We start from the raw sequence: 15322 nt of genomic DNA, 5'->3' as shown, positions 1-15322 counted from the left end.
GGACACCTCTTGGGAAGCCGTGGCGTCCTGTCCAGCTTCCACGGTCTGCACAGCCTCCTCAGCCCTGCTGGCCCTTGCTGTGTGTCCAGGACACATTCCCTGACTTCCCTCCCCTGATGTCCTGGCCATGTGGATAGTGAGTGAATGTGCGTAAGGGCTCTGAGCGGCCACATGCAGGTACCCATGTTGTTGCACATCCGGTGGGTACGCCTCGGAGCCCGGGTGAGAGGTCTGGGCCCTCCCAAGGATCACAGAATCCTCATGCAAAGACCGTGGCACCTCAAAACAGGAGGGAAGAACAAGATGGAGGGGCAGCCAGAGAGAGAGGGGAGCTGGTGGTGGCAGCAAGCTTGTCCGTCATCCCCCTGTCCCTTCAGCCCTGTCCCTCCTTCCCAGGAGATCTTGTGGGTGACTGGGAGGAGTCTGACTCCCCAGGGCTTTGCCTAGTCCTGTCTAGGCCCAGTGACCACCCATCCTGGCAGCCTGAGGTGCTGACTGCCACTGCACAGCCACAGATACCGCGTGGCCCCTTCCCCCCGTCACCCCTTTGCAGGGAGTCCCTGTGCTGCAGCCTCCCAAGATCATCCTAATCAGGCAGGGAACTTGTACAGCCAGGGAGGGAGACCTCGAAAGGACATAAGGACCCCCCCCCCCAGAAGGGGGCCTCAAGAAGGACGCAGAAAGTAGGGTCACGCAAGCCAAAATCCAGAGTGTCGGTGACTGAGCACCAAGGGCCTGGGCAGGGACGGAGGAGAAGCGGCTAGGATGAGGAGCTGCCAACCCAGGAGGAGGGAGCAGTCGGTCTTGGCTGGCTCTTAGAGGAGCAACTCCAGGAGCCACAGGCGGGAGCTGGGCTGCTGTCCCCCCTGCCACGCCCGGGGAGGATGAGGAACAGCTGTCGGGGTCTGTGTGGACCAGCCCTGGGGGCCTCGACCTGAGGAGGCTGTAAGTTGCCTCGTCTGCAGTCTCCCTGGGTCTTCACAGCTCCTCTGGGACCTGGATGGCCGGGACATGTGGTCACGACTCCCTGACACCTGCACTTGGAAGCTGGGCTCTCAGCTTTCGGGGAAGCAGAGCTGGCCACTCAGTGGAGCCACTGGGGGCTTTTAAAGTGCCCATGCCTGTCCCCACCTTAGCAGGGTGACAGTGCACTGGAAATTTGTTCTGGGTGATTCTCCTCCAGCCTGATGGGAGAACCCTGGGCACATTCAGGAGTACACCCCGCTCTAGGACCTCAGCATGCCAGTGGTGTCACAGCAGAGGGCCTGATGGGCCCAGAGGCCCTGACTTGGGCCAGCCAGGCTGTAGCTGCACTCTCCGGCATCTCAGCCCAGACAATTCTCCCTAAGCCCAGAGCCAGCTCCTGCTGGGACAGCCGGGCTCCTGGGCCCCTCCCGAAGCCATCCATGTGGCTGAGGGGCTGCGGGCTCTCGCCAGCCAGGCCCAGCTCAGACTGGGGAGCCTGGAGCCCTCTGGAATCACATGAGCTGCTCCCCCAGAGGAAGTCAAGGCACCGGGGCTTTCTATGGGAGGAAGGGGAAGGGGTGTGAGCCCAGCAGGGCCATTGTGCTCCAGAGACTGCCCTGCCCCCAGGGATGTCAGGAGGTGGGGATGCAGTCGGGTGGTGCAGAGCACAGGCTGTGGGGTCAGTTGCTGTGTGAGGGTCGGGCTCACCCATTCGCTGGCTTCACCCCAAAGCACACTGTCTCCCAGGTCTCAGGGCCTCCCTGCCCCTGGCCAGGGTCAGTGCATGGAGCCTCCCAGGGTGTGGCCCGCTGTGTGCAGCATGCCAAAAGCTCAAGCAATGGATTTGTGCACAATCACCACCACACAGGCTGCCCAGCCAATGAGTGCCAGGCCCAGACAAGCTGGTAGCGTGCCAGACACAGCTACAAGCCCTCTGGCCCAGAGCCCCTGTTGCTCCACCCAGCAGCCCTGCCTCCCCCTGCCCCCGCCCCAACACTTCCCACCCCCTCAAGAGTGTTTCCACTTCCACTGGACTGCTGGCCTTATCAGGTCAGACAGTGCTTGGTGCTGTTGCCACCCCACTATCAGAGGGGAATGAAGGGCACTGTGAGGGATCTTCAGCAGCCAATCCCAGAGCAGACCTTGGTCAGGTGGTTTCCAGAAATCGAAACCAGACTTGGTTTTCTGAAGCATTTCCTGGGAGCGGTCTGGCCTGCTCTGCCCTAGGAGGGTTGGGGGCCAAGGACCCATCTGCAGAGGGCTCAGCAACTGCAGGAGGGGGACCAGCACAGCCTTCAGTCGCTGCCTCAACAGGTAAGCTCCCGCTCTTGCTCTCAGGCCAGTGCTTTCCTCTCTCTACACTGAGCCATCAAGAGATGGTGAAGCCTCCCACTGGCATCTGGGCCTGGAGCTGGGGGACTGGTGCTCCCGAGCCCAGGACCCATCTTTCCTGCTCCCAGACCTGCAGGGCCTCTTTGTACAGTTGGGTAGGTTGTTCCCTGCACAAGGACATCAGCTGCGAGGGTAAGAATTCGGCCCTCAGCCTCTGTGCATTCTGCACCTTCCTGAAAGAAGGGTGACTTTCCTTCATTTGAATGAGGGACCAAAAGACCATAAGAGCCAGCACAGGCAGCCTTGTCCCAATTCTCCAGGCAAACACAGCGCTGCCACCCAGAGTCAGCCACGTTCACATGCCATGCACCATCTCTGGGTGCATGCATCTCTGTTCCCAAGGCCCCGAATTCTTGTCCCATGTGAACAAGTAAAGAGGGAGACCAGCCACCTCAATGCGCTTGGGATAGAGGTTTCCCGGGCACGGTGCTAAGACTGGGGTGGTGCCAGGTCAGGGAGGTGGGTGCCCCATCCTTCAGGCCCTACAGAGACCCCTGTGGAAGAGAAGGGCACCACAGACCCTGCCTGAGGCTTGCCAGCCATGTGGCCTGGAACCAGCCAAGCTCTCCAGGCTTTGGCTCATTCGATTGTACAGGGGACAGAGAGGGATTGTGGAGGCCTTTCCAGGGTCCTGGGAGGGAGTGTGAGTGGTGTTGGTGGGGGCACACCCTGCAGAGGGCAAACTCCTCACTTGCCAGTGGGCCTGGGGCCCCCCAGCTTGTTCATGCAGGTCCCAGTGTAGAGGGGTGCACCGCCTGCCACCCTGGGGATGTCACTACTGCCACCCACCAGGCCCCCACTCTAAGCAGCAGAGAACCAGGCCCAGCCTCAAGGTTCCCGGCCCAGAGCACAGCCAGCCCCCTGCTGGAGGGACTGTGGAGAGTAGACTGGGTGGCACAGGGCTGTCACCTGGCTCTGCTCCTACCTGTGCATCAAGTATAGCGGCCAGGCGTAGTGGTGCTTGCCTGTAATCCCAGCTGCTCTAGAGGCCAGCCTCAGCAACATCGTGACGTCCTCCACAACTTAGTGAGACCTGTCTCAAAATCTCAAAAATTTTAAGAATTGCTGGGGATGTAGCTCAGTGGTGAAGTGCACCAGGATTAAATGCCCAATACCTAAAATAAATAAATAAAATAAAATAAAAGGAGAATTACATACAGCACAGAGCTCTAGCCCAAAAGCTGAAGCCCTGAGACCTCCCATGCCCATCCTGGCCCTTGGCCTTGATGGCCCCCAGTCTCTGAGCCTCAGTACCTTGAGTCTCAGTCATGACCCCACTCCCACCTGGCTGCTCATGAGCTGGGCCTCCGCCAGAGCCCTTCTCTCCACCATCCCCAGCCCACACTCCTCTCTCGGCTATCAGTCTCTGTCACTCTGGGCCTGGTCCTGCGGCCTTCTCCTAATGGGTTCCCTCTCACCACTCGGTCCTCTCCCTCCCACTCTCCACCTTTGCCGCCAACCTCTGTGGCACACCCCACAGGGGTCTGCTGCCTGTAGATAAGCCCCCGCCCTCCCAGGCTCCCCACACCCTCCCCCTCACCTCCACTGCCCACAGACACCCCAGCCCACCCTCTTCATCCAACACAGCCTCACTCACCCGTCAAGACCCGGCCTGCAGACCAGGTGAGCGCCCCGCTCAGGGTGTGCATCACACCTGCCATAGGGCTTTCAGGAGAGGGCTGCCTGCCACCCTGGGCCCCCAGGTTGGAAGAAGGTGGTGGAAGAAACAGTCCTGGTCTCACTCTGCCACTTCCCTCCACCGCAGGGCCATGGCTCTCCCTTGCCTCCTCTGGGTGTGGCTGCTGGTCCCCGGGATTCAAGGTGAGTTGAGCCACTGGAAAACCCCAAAGCAAAGCCTGCGGGGCTGCTGGGCCCTTGCTCTGTGGATCAAGCTCTGTGGATCAAGATCCCTTGCTCTGTGGATCAAGGGTGTCCTGGTCACAGGGATTAATGGGGGTCTTCTCTCCTGCATGGAGGAGCCCTGGTCACCCACAGTGATGTGGCTTGTAGATTCTGGGGAAACTGTGGCTCCCTTGGGCCCAGATGAGATGCAGGTGATTGAAATACTGAGGAATACCCCCCCCCCATGGGAGCCAGCAGAGCCAAGCAGGGTTGCCAATCAACCAGCAGCCACTGGGGCTGTGCTGAGGCCAAGGCCTGAGGATGCAGGGCAGGTTTCACAGGGCCCTGGACGCTCTTCCCTGTGTGGTAGTTAAAGCTTCGTCCTGGAGTTTCATAAACTGACTTCCAGACCACTCACATATAACGAATCAAGCCTTTATTGAAGCACACTGGTGGTGACTGACCAGAACATAAATCTTTCCCCTGATCAGCCCCGAACAATTGCAAGGGTGCTCCTTATAAGCCTGAAAACCACAAAAGGAACATTTGTGGGTCCAGCCAATGCAAACAAGCCAGGTTACAGAAGCGGGAGAGTGCAGTCAGGCGGAGGGACACTTAGCCAATCAGTTAGCCCAGTCACCCCAGTTACAGAAACAGAGCCCGTTACCCTAGTTTCAGAAACAGTGCCCCATTAGGTAGTTCCGTGTTCTTAAAGGTTTCTATAGCAAAAGGAAGAGAACAACTTGCCCTGGCCATGACCCTTCTAGTTGGCCTGGTTGTTTTACAGAATGGAGTCACAAAACAAGATGGACTCACTTTGGCTCCACTATCACACCAGCACTCTTGACATTGTGGGTCTTGCAGTCCCTGTCCTGTCCTGGTGGCCCCGCATAGACCTGACACACCCCCTGATAACCGCCCTTCAGTGTATGTGGAAACCATACTTTGAATCTTTTTTAAAATATGGTTTTAGGCATATTTAAATGATATGCACGCTCGTATACACACACAAGTGTACACCCATATTTAAATTGACGTCCCCCAAATTATTTTGTGTGGCTTACGACAAAGTACTTACATACAATAAAATTAAGTAAACGGACAATCCAGGCCACCAGGAAGAGGAACATGCTAATTAGTGGGGCCAATGCATGATTGACAACCAGCTGTGAACACAAGAAAGGAGAAATGGCCACCCTTTTTATGTCATTTTAGCAAATTTTGTGAAGGCAATGATGTTTTCCTGGCCATATTTTTAATTCTAATGGTACTCACCATTGGAATTTAAAATTCTTGATACTTATTTTCAAATGAAATGCTTAAATTTTTTAAAGTATTTGCGAAAGGACTGATGCTGAAGAGCATAGAGAGTACCTGAGGCAGCTTCTCTGTAAACCCCAAAGTCAGCTTGTACATCAGAGTCAGCGGCAGGCAGTTCTCCTCAGTCTGGATGCCCCAGGATCAGGTAGAAGACTGGAATTCTGTCACTTCTCCTAGGAGAAGGCAGTTTTCCTTCCCTGCTTCTGGCGTCACAAGTGACCCAGAGCCCACCCAGTGTGTGTTCTTCTGGAGACACTGAGCAGCCCACAATGCAAAATGATGCTCAGTACAAACGTGCCACTAACATGCAAGACATATGTTTCAACCTTCATTCTCCCAGTTCTAAAGGCGCTGGACCCACCAGTTTTTGGCTTTTTAATTTTTTTAGTTATAGTTGGACACAATAACTTCATTTTTATTTATTTATTTTATGTGGTGCTGAGGATGGAACCCGGTGCTTCGCATGTGCTAGGCGAGTGCTCTACTGCTGAGCCCCAGCCCAGCCCCTGGACCCACTGGTTTTCTAGAAGCAGATCAATGACTTGGAAGAGTTACGGAAGGAGTTGCCTTAGTGTACTTTCTTATGCACCTTGTACTATCCGAGCCTCCAAAGGAGAACGTAAATCCATGGCCCCATGTGCTACATCCTGGGAGTCTATGCTCAGACTATGGAAAGCATTAAACTCTGACTTTATTTTTTATCTACTGCATGCTTTTTAATTTTCATTTTGTGTGTTATATGTTTATAACAATAAGTAATGTACCCATGCAGTGGTACTTTTTTTTGGTGGTGGTGGTGCTGGAGGTTGAACCCAGGGCCTTATGCATGCAAGACAAGCCCTCGACCAACTGCGCTGTATCCCCAGCCCCATTTCTTAATATGTGCATGAATATACTGAAGCTATATGCTTATTCTACCGATAGCAGTGCATGATCTGAAAGCTTGAAGACTGTAGCTCTAAATAATTCTTTATTTTTCATTGAATAAACAAACATGTAAATCACTTTATCCAGCCATTAAATAAAACAATTCCTGTTGGATTTCTCTTCCAAAAGGCACAGTGAATTCCAAAGACAGTTTTTCCTCCTTCTGCCTTTTATCCATGAAGTTCATCATTTGGGAGGAAAAGATGTCAAGTTACTCAAAACCTGTGCTGGGTATTAAAAGTCCTGGGTTAAAGTTCCTTTTTCATCGGCATTCTGTGTAATATCAAACAGTCTTATCTAATTTGTCCCTGCCTCATTTCTCTTAGCGGCAAAATAGAGATAATAATACTTAGCATTGAACTCAGAACAGTGCAACTTGGGTAAAGATCACATTTTTCCTTTTGTCAACTAAATGCAGAGGATCATTAATATAACCTTTAATATCATCACTATAAAATACTGTGACTTTGTATACTTTTCCCTTTAAAATGACTTTCCTTTAAAAAAATAACATATCACATTTCTAAATACCCCTTTGTTTTCTAAACCTCATAAACTCAAGTTTTTTCTGTTTCTCTTCACACTCTTACATCAGTACACACACTCATACTCATTTGATAGCTTTATAAATGAGAGAAAACCTGAAAGATGGCATCCAGGAAAAAAGAAGGACTTGAAATAACTTCTTATTCAGGTTGTTTATAAGTTTTAAAGCTATGCATTAGGCGATAAAATCACATCGCTTATTTAATCCTTAAAATGTTTGTCAAAGAATAACACGCAGATTCTCAAATCAGAGGAACCTCAGGAAAACATCGATGGCCTCGCACAATGCCTGCCGCATGGGAGAAGCTGAATAAACTTTTAATGAAGGGAACCTGGGAAAAGCTTCTTACTTTAATCTTAAAAACGAAACTCAACGTTGATCATCACAGGCTACGTAACTTGCTTAAGATCGCTCAACTAGTGAAAGAGTTAAGTCTAGGATTTATTCCTCCTAATTTCCAGCTCTGGCTTTCCCCCAGACATCTGTTGACCTGTTTATTTCAGACTTAAATACAATCTGCCAAAGGAGCATCACAGACTTAAAGAAAAAAAAATTGAGACCAGCTCTCAGGTTCACCATCTCCAAGTCACTGAACACACGATATTCACATATGATGGGAAATATGTAAGACAAAAGTCACATATCTGCATATATACACTATAAAAACACAGGTCTTGCACATTTTGAATCTAAAGGCCTACTTTTAAGGCCAGGGGTCAGTAAGCCGTCTTCCATGACTTACTCTACCTTAGAGCACAGTGGCCTGTCCACCAGCTAAAGCAGGTTGGCCATTGTTTTAGTCACCTTTTTCGCTGCTGTGACGAAAGGATCTGACCAGAACGTTTATGTGAGGACTCACGGTTTCAGAGGCCTTAGTCCACAGAGGCCGGTTCCACTCCTGGGGGCTGAGGGGAGGCTGAGCACCATGGCGGGAGAGGGTGGCAGAGGGACGTGGCTCACCCCAGGAAGCAGAGAGAGCCAGGCTTTGAACCTCGACTCCTGATTCTTTCCTGGACTGGAAACAGCTGGTCTGTGCTCTCTTGTGGTATCGCACGGCGACCAGAGCTGCTGTTCCTGCTCCAGCTCAGACCCATGGCCTGGAGGCTGGGGGCCGGCCGGCTGACGGCACCTGGATGTGCTGCTGAGCTGGGGTGTGCTGGAGCTGAGCTGGACCCAGCACCCCTTCAACTTTCCATACTTTCAATGACAGTGGGTCCCCAGGACCCCATGGTGAGCCACAGGGCATTGATCCTGCCTGAGTGTCCAGGCTCCCTGGCCTACTGCCCCACAGGCTGGCACCAGAGCCACAGGCGGGGCTCCTTCCCTTCCCATCTTTCCCTGGGGGTCTCACCACCTCTGCGCTGAGGTGCTAGAGCACAAGGCTCCTGGGGTCCCTTTTCTGGGGAGCCAAGAGCTCAGGGCTTGAAGACAAGGAAAGGAAACAACCTCTGGTGCTCCGAGTGGCCGTTCCCTCCTCCCAGTGGACCCTCACCCCGGCTGGGCAGCGAGGGAGGGTGGTGCCATGGGGGCCAGATCTCCTCCCAGCTGACCGTGGCTTTCCCCGCAGGTGTGAAGGATGGGGACATGCGGCTGGCCAACGGGGCCGCAGCTAACGAGGGCCGCGTGGAGATCTTCTACGGAGGGCAGTGGGGCACGGTGTGTGACAACCTCTGGGACCTCACTGACGCCAGCGTCGTCTGCCGGGCCCTGGGGTTTGAGAACGCCACAGAGGCCCTGCGTGGAGCCGCCTTCGGGCCAGGTGGGGCCTGTTCTGTCCCCCAAAGCTGAGGAGAGTAAGAATCCCCCAAGATGAGGCTGCCAGGCTGCAGGGACGGGTAGACTCTTCCTACTAGTGCCGTCTAAGCAGACCCTCAGTGGCCCGAAGCCCTGCAGAGGGCCCAAGGGGCGGTTCCTTCAGGCTGGGGTGACAGGGGTGCTGGGCGAGTGGCTCAGGAGCCTCACTGTGTGCCCTCTCCAGCCCACAAGCTCTGCTCCCGGGAATCTGCTCCCTGGGACCACCCAGAGGTTTCCACTGTCTGAGGCCGCCCTGGCCCTGTTGGCAGGGCCTCCCCAGCCAGCCTTGTCCTCCCTGCTGTGCTGCAGGAACGGGGCCTGTCATGCTGGACGAGGTCGAGTGCACAGGGTCAGAGCCCTCCCTGGCCGACTGCAGGTCCCTGGGCTGGCTGAAGAGCAACTGCAGGCACAAGCAGGACGCCAGCGTGGTCTGCTCCAACGGTGAGTGGCCCCAGTGCTCCGGCGTCACGCGTCGGGGTCCCGTGGGACCAGGAGCGGGGACTCTGCTCACATCTCTGCCCCCACACAACCTTCGGAGTTGGGGTGTTGTCCGCCCACTCTCCACGAGAGGCCGGAAGTCTGCAGAGCCCACTCCCTCCCAGGAGGAGCCCCTTGTGGAGCCCCTTCAGAAGTACCTCGCTCACCCGACTGCCCAAGGCCAGGCGAGCAGCCCCGCCCAGTGCCCGTGAGGCTGGTCTCCCCAAACGGCAGGGTTGCACGGCTCTCCTGGCCCAGGCCACAGAGCACAGGCAGGGGTGGAGACCTCCCGATGGGGGAAGGCCAGGGTGCCCTGGCCCTGCCCAGGCCCTGACGCCTTCCCCGCTCGGAGGGCCAGCCTGCTCTGCAAGCCAGACGCCTGGTGGCAGCCCCTCCCTCTCGCCAGGGCAGCTCTTCCTGGGCTGGCACACACGGGGCCTGGGTGCTCTCCACCCTGAGCTGGGGGCCCAAGACATAGGGTGTCAAATCCCACCTGTGTGGACAAGCTGGGGACCAAGGCTGGCTGGGTGGGGGCTCACACTGAGGAGGACACTGGAGGCATAACTGGGCCATGAGGGCTGGGAGTCAGGGGAGAGCCAGGGGCTGCCCCACCTGCTCTAAATGCTGGCCTCCATTCGGAGCTGCCCATCGCAGAGAGGACCTGTTCTAACACGGAGCAGGCTTTGGGAGGGCAGAAGAGGGGCTGCCCAGGCCTCCCTCCTCCAGGATCCCTGAGGTCTGACCTAGGTTTGCCCCAGGGCCCTAACTCCTCAAGCCACCCAAGCAGGGCCCAGAGTGGGGCAGAGACCACCTGCAGGCCCGGAGGGTTGGCAGGGTCCCGCCTGACCCAGGGCAGCTGCCCGCTCCCGGCAGGCTCGGCATGAACCCAGGCCTCTTCCTGGAGCCTTTCTGGCAGGTCCTCGGGCAGCAGCACCTTCAGCAGGCCACAAAACTGACTCCTGGGGGTGGGGTGGGCTGGGGTCACAGAGCAAGTGAGCCCCTCCCTCGTCCTAGAAACCAGGAGCGCCCACACCCTCGACCTCTCCGAGGAGCTCTCCTTCGCGCTCGGCCAGGTCTTCGACAACCAGAGGGACTGTGACCTCTTCATCCACGTGGTGGGACAGGGGCCGGAGGAGCTGGACCTCTGTGCCCACACACTGATCCTGACCGCCAACCCCGAGGCGCAGGCCCTGTCGGGGGCGCCGGGCAGCAACATCACCATGAGCGTGGACTCCGAGTGCATGCCCGTGGTCAGGGACTTTATCAGGTGAGTCGCCGCATCCTCAGGGACTCCAGCAGTGCCCTGGGCTGGGTCCCTCTTTCAGAGACCCTTGGGGGTGAGGGCGACAGCACCAGCACAGCGGGACTGTTGTGACCCACTGTGCACACAAGCAACTCACACCCTCACACAAGCATTTGCACAATTGTGCACATGCACACGCCCGTGCTCCCACAGATCCACATTCACAAATTCTCACACGCACTTGCTGCAGGCACGCTTGTGTCCTCTGAGCCTCTGCGCACACGGCCCAGGCCCCCTCACTCGTGTGCTCACCCACACTCTCACTTGCACACTCGACTGGGCCCAGGCGTTGTCCCCCGTGCTCACACCTGCATACACATAAATACATCCATTTTCCTGACGCACAAGTGAATGTCTCCCTGAATCACCACATGCCATAGACGACATCTCTGAGCGCTCTGTGGATGGATCAGGAATTTTACTTGGGCAGCAGAGCCCAGCTTGTTGTGGGGTGGCCGGGCAGGCAGGTGCAGGAGGAGCTGGGAAGGGGTGCTGGGCATGCCCCCTGGTCAGGAGAAATCTCCCACGGAGGCATGAAAAAGCCAAAATGGCTCAGACTTCCGATGAGGCGCAGCAGTGGCTAGACAGGGCGAATGTGCCTCTCAGCAGGCCCGGGCTCAGTTACCCGTGGGCTCAGCCAGGGCTCAGTTCCCTTTCACAGACTGGGAAAGGGAGAGTGTGGGCCTGCATCACGGCAGAGGCCAGGCCCTGCTCCTGAGCCCCAGGCCTCCCGGCCAGCCTGGGTGTACAGCTCGACCGCCCGCTGCCTCCTGGGGCTTGTGTTGGGAAAGCAGCCATGTTTTAAACACCGCGTCTGTTAAAATTCATTCTCTCGTTCTATAACCCAAAGCTTTCTATGACAGAAAATGGCATTTAAGTGTGAGCGATACTGGCGATTAGAAACAGACTAACGAGTTTCCTTCCAGCCTCGTAGAAAACTTGGTGAATGCTCTGTGTCACAGGAATGCCGGGCTCCGTTTCTACAGCATGACAGAGAAGGGGGCAGGCGCCCATCCCGGCCTTCCTGGCCAGCCAGCGCCACTGCCCTGGGTCGGAGGTCAGCGACCCCATGCCTCCCCTGGCCTCCCCGCCTCTGTCTCTCCCTCTCTTCCCCAGGCAGGCAGGGAAGCTGCAGGGAGCCCCAAGACCTCCGAAGGCCACCCATTCTCCTTCCCTCTGCCCCTCACTCCCAAGGCCACCGTGGACCAAGCGGGGTGTCCTGGCGCTTAGCCAGCCCTCTGCCCGTCTCCCTGGGTCTCCGGGCCACTAGTTCCCCTTGGCCTCGGGCCTTTTTCCTCCCTCACAATGAGCTCTCTTCCCCGAGAGACCAGCAGGACCGGGACACCCACCTGATCCCTGTCTCTGCCTCCCCCTGGCGACGGGGCACCCTGAGAGGTGCCAACCTGAGGCTGGGCCCTGGACGGGGTAGGTGGTCTGAGGCATGATAAACCCAAAGTGGCCCTGACCTCTGCCTGGAGAACCTGGCATGGAGGCCAGCCGGCTGGAGCCTCTGCGCCTCTGTGGATGCAGTAGGGACTCAGCCGCCCAGGGACCATTCTGGCACAGGATGACATTTAAAATCTAGTGACAGCTGGGTGCAGTGGCACATGCCTGTAATCCCATCTACCCAGGAGTCTGAGGCAGGAGGATCACAAATTCAAGGTCAGCCTCAGCCTTGCAATTTTGCAAGACCAAAAAAAAAAAAAAAAGAAAAGAAAAGAAAAAAGCCAATAACAACCCCTTCTTTGGTGGCCTTCCTAACTTGTCTGTGCCATCTGAGCGGCCATCAACAGCCTGCCGCCTGGCACCCTCCCTATGAGAGGCCTGCATGCTTCAGGATGGGTCAGTGAATGTCTGTCCTGGGTGGGCTGTGGCCAGAGAAGTCAGCTGCCCAGTTCGGCCTCCAAGTTGGCTGTGACGAGGACAGCAGGGAGTGGGCTGTCTGGGATCACCTCTGAGCACACCGCGCCCACTGCCCTCGTGGGCTCTTGGTCACAGGGAGAGCAGACAGGAAGCCACAGGATGTGAATAGGTGCTGGGCAGAGATGCCCATGAGAACCAGGCAGGGACTGAAGGGTCAGTCGGGGCATGGCTGCAGGACAGGAGGCCAGTGCCCAGGGTGCCTGAGGTCCAGCCCAGACCCACCACGAAGGTGCCCATGATGACAGCAGGGGAGACAGGGAGGGGGCCTCGTCACCGGGAGGGAGGGCGAGGCATCGGTGTCCCCTCCGTAGTCCCTCGCCCATGGTCTCACCCTGAAGTGGCTCTCAGCCGGGGTGAGGTTTGGGGCCTGGAGAGTGGGGGAGACAGTGCCCCCTGTCGGCGCTGGTGAGAAGGTGTAAGAGATGGCTGTGTCCCCAGGTACTTCTACTCCCGGAGGATAGAGGTCTCCCTGCAGTCAGTCAAGTGCTTCCACCAGCTGGCCTCGGCCTATGGGGCCCAGCAGCTGCAGGCCTACTGCGGGCGCCTCTTCGCCACACTGCTCCCCCAGGACCCCTCTTTCCGCGCACCCCTGGACCTCTACGCCTATGCACTGGCCACTGGAGATGTGCTGCTGGAGGAGCTGTGCGTGCAGTTCCTGGCCTGGAACTTTGAGGCCCTGACGCAGGTGGAGGACTGGCTGAGTGTCCCCACAACCCTGCTCCAGGTGCTGCTTCCCAGGACGGAGTTGACTGTGTCCAGCGAGCTGGCCCTGCTCCAGGCCTTGGACATGTGGAGCAGGGGCACGGGCGCCTCCCCCGGGGAGGTGGAGGACCTGGTCCAGCACGTCCGCTTCCCCATGATGCTGCCCGAGGACCTCTTTGAGCTGCAGTTCAACCTGTCCCTGTACCGGGCTCACGAGGCCCTGTTCCAGAAGAAAATCATGCAGGCCCTGGAGTTCCACACGGTGCCCTTCCCGTTGCTGGCCCAGTACCGAGGCCTGAACCTCACTGAGGACACCTACATGCCCCGGATGTACACCTCAGCCACCTGGAGCGCTATGGTGACAAGGGACTCCAGGAACCGTCGGAACCAGGGGCTGTGGTATGGGTCCCGGTCACAGTTTGCATTCCCATACACTCCAGAACCTTATGGCGGCAGATATGGGCCCTACCAGTCCTTCCAGACCCCGCAACACCCCAGCTTCCTCTTCAGGACCAAGCAGACGTCCTGGACTCTGCTCTACCTCCCCACCATGCAGAGCTGCTGGAACTACGGGCTGTCCTGCGCCTCCGGCGAGCTCCCCGTGCTGGGCCTCACCCAGTCTGGCTACCGGGATCCCACCATCGGCTACGAGAACAAAGCCCTGATCCTCTGCGAAGGGCGCTTTGTGGCGGATGTCACTGACTTTGAGGGCTTAAAGGCTATGGTCCCCAGTGCCGCGGCCACCAACAGTTCCAGGAGAGCTTCCACCTTCCCCTGCACCTCAGGGGCCTTCAGCGGCTTCCGAGTGACAATTCGCCCCTTCTATCTGACCAACACTACCAGCCTGGACTAGACTGCGTGGCCCCGAGACGGGGGGTGAGGCGAGGGCCACACAGGAAGGTGGACATGCCCCAGAGGCCCACACGGAGGGCTCCTTCCTTCACCTCCATCCTCTCTGCAGCCACCTCCAGCAACTGGCCACCAGATGTCCCCCTGCCTCCACCATTCTCTGAGCTTATAGAAATTGCTGGAAGGTTTTGCCATGGATGCTGGGAGCTCCCAGGACGCCCACTGCCTGCGGGCTCGCGGGGGGCAACAAGGCGGGACCAAGGGGGCTGGGGGTTTCCTGTGTCCCTGCTGTTGCTCAGGCCACGCTCACTGCTCTGACGACATTAATCACACTTTGCTTCCCACTCGGCTCATTCCTGCAGGAATGTTGTTGGTTTGTAACGTGCAGACAGCTGGTGTGAAGGGCTCTGGGGACAGCGAGGAGGCAGAGGCTCTCTCCTCCCAAAGCTGGGCCAGCCGGCAGGGGAGGCCGGCAGGGGAGGCCGGCAGGGGAGGTGGGCAATAGCGGGTGAACCTCCCAGCACGTTGGGCCAAGAAGCCGTGTAGGACGAGACCTCAGGGTGCAGGGCCATCAAGTGCGGGGCTGGGCCCGCCTGGAGCCAGGGGCCCTGTGTGAGGGAATGAGAACCAGGCAGGGACGTGGAGACGGGCAGCAGCTCGAGGAAGAGGGAGAGGGAGGAGCAGTGGTCGGGAGCGTCCTCCTAAGTCCTGTGAGGGTGGATGGGACAAGGGACAAGAACCACATCTCAGTGTTGTCAGAACAAAAATTGGAAATAACCTAACCACCTACAAAGAAGAGACACATTTGTTGGGTTGGGTCAGGCAGGAGAGCGGTGTGTCGGGAAGAGCACAGGACCCCGGGGTAGTGGGAGGAGGGGGGAGCAGCCGAGATGCCCTGGGACGTCCTGAGGGAAGGCCTGGGGAGTTCTAGGTGTCCCTGCTTCACTGTGACACACACACAGCTGCCAGGAGAAGGTCTTGCCAAGCTCAGGTACAAGCCAGCCCTCTGGCCAGGTCTGAGAACAGCCTCTAGAGGCAGAGGTGGCACCAAGGCCATCAGCAGGTGCATCCGTCCCACGCATTTCCAGCAGCAAAAGCAGATCCCCAAACCTCTGTCCAGCTGAAGACGGCTTCTTCCTTTCCACTGGGCGCACACCACTCAGGAGTGAGGCACGAGGGTCACAAGTCCAAGGGCAGTGAGTGGGCAGCCTGGGCAACTCAGCAAGACCCTGCCTCTAAGTAAAATATACAGGGGTGTCTCCCAGGGGTCGAGTGGCCTT

At 57.3% G+C, this 15322-nt stretch overlaps 1 protein-coding gene across 1 annotated transcript; it reads left to right on the top strand.

The window, feature by feature from the left end:
- Positions 1-1998: 1998 nt before the first annotated feature.
- LGALS3BP (galectin 3 binding protein) lies at positions 1999-14386 on the top strand. Its single transcript, XM_081270509.1, has 6 exons — positions 1999-2280; positions 4124-4179; positions 8562-8753; positions 9098-9229; positions 10280-10532; positions 12930-14386. The coding sequence occupies exons 2-6, from the start codon at positions 4128-4130 to the stop codon at positions 14044-14046; spliced, it is 1746 nt and encodes a 581-aa protein (XP_081126635.1). The 5' UTR covers positions 1999-2280; positions 4124-4127; the 3' UTR covers positions 14047-14386.
- The last annotated feature ends 936 nt before the right edge of the window (positions 14387-15322 follow it).

The sequence above is a fragment of the Spermophilus citellus genome (genome assembly GCF_964194105.1).
Source record: "Spermophilus citellus genome assembly, chromosome: 17".
NCBI lineage: Eukaryota > Metazoa > Chordata > Mammalia > Rodentia > Sciuridae > Spermophilus > Spermophilus citellus.
Note: the sequence above shows the minus strand (reverse complement) of the source record. Positions and strands in the feature narration are given on the sequence as shown.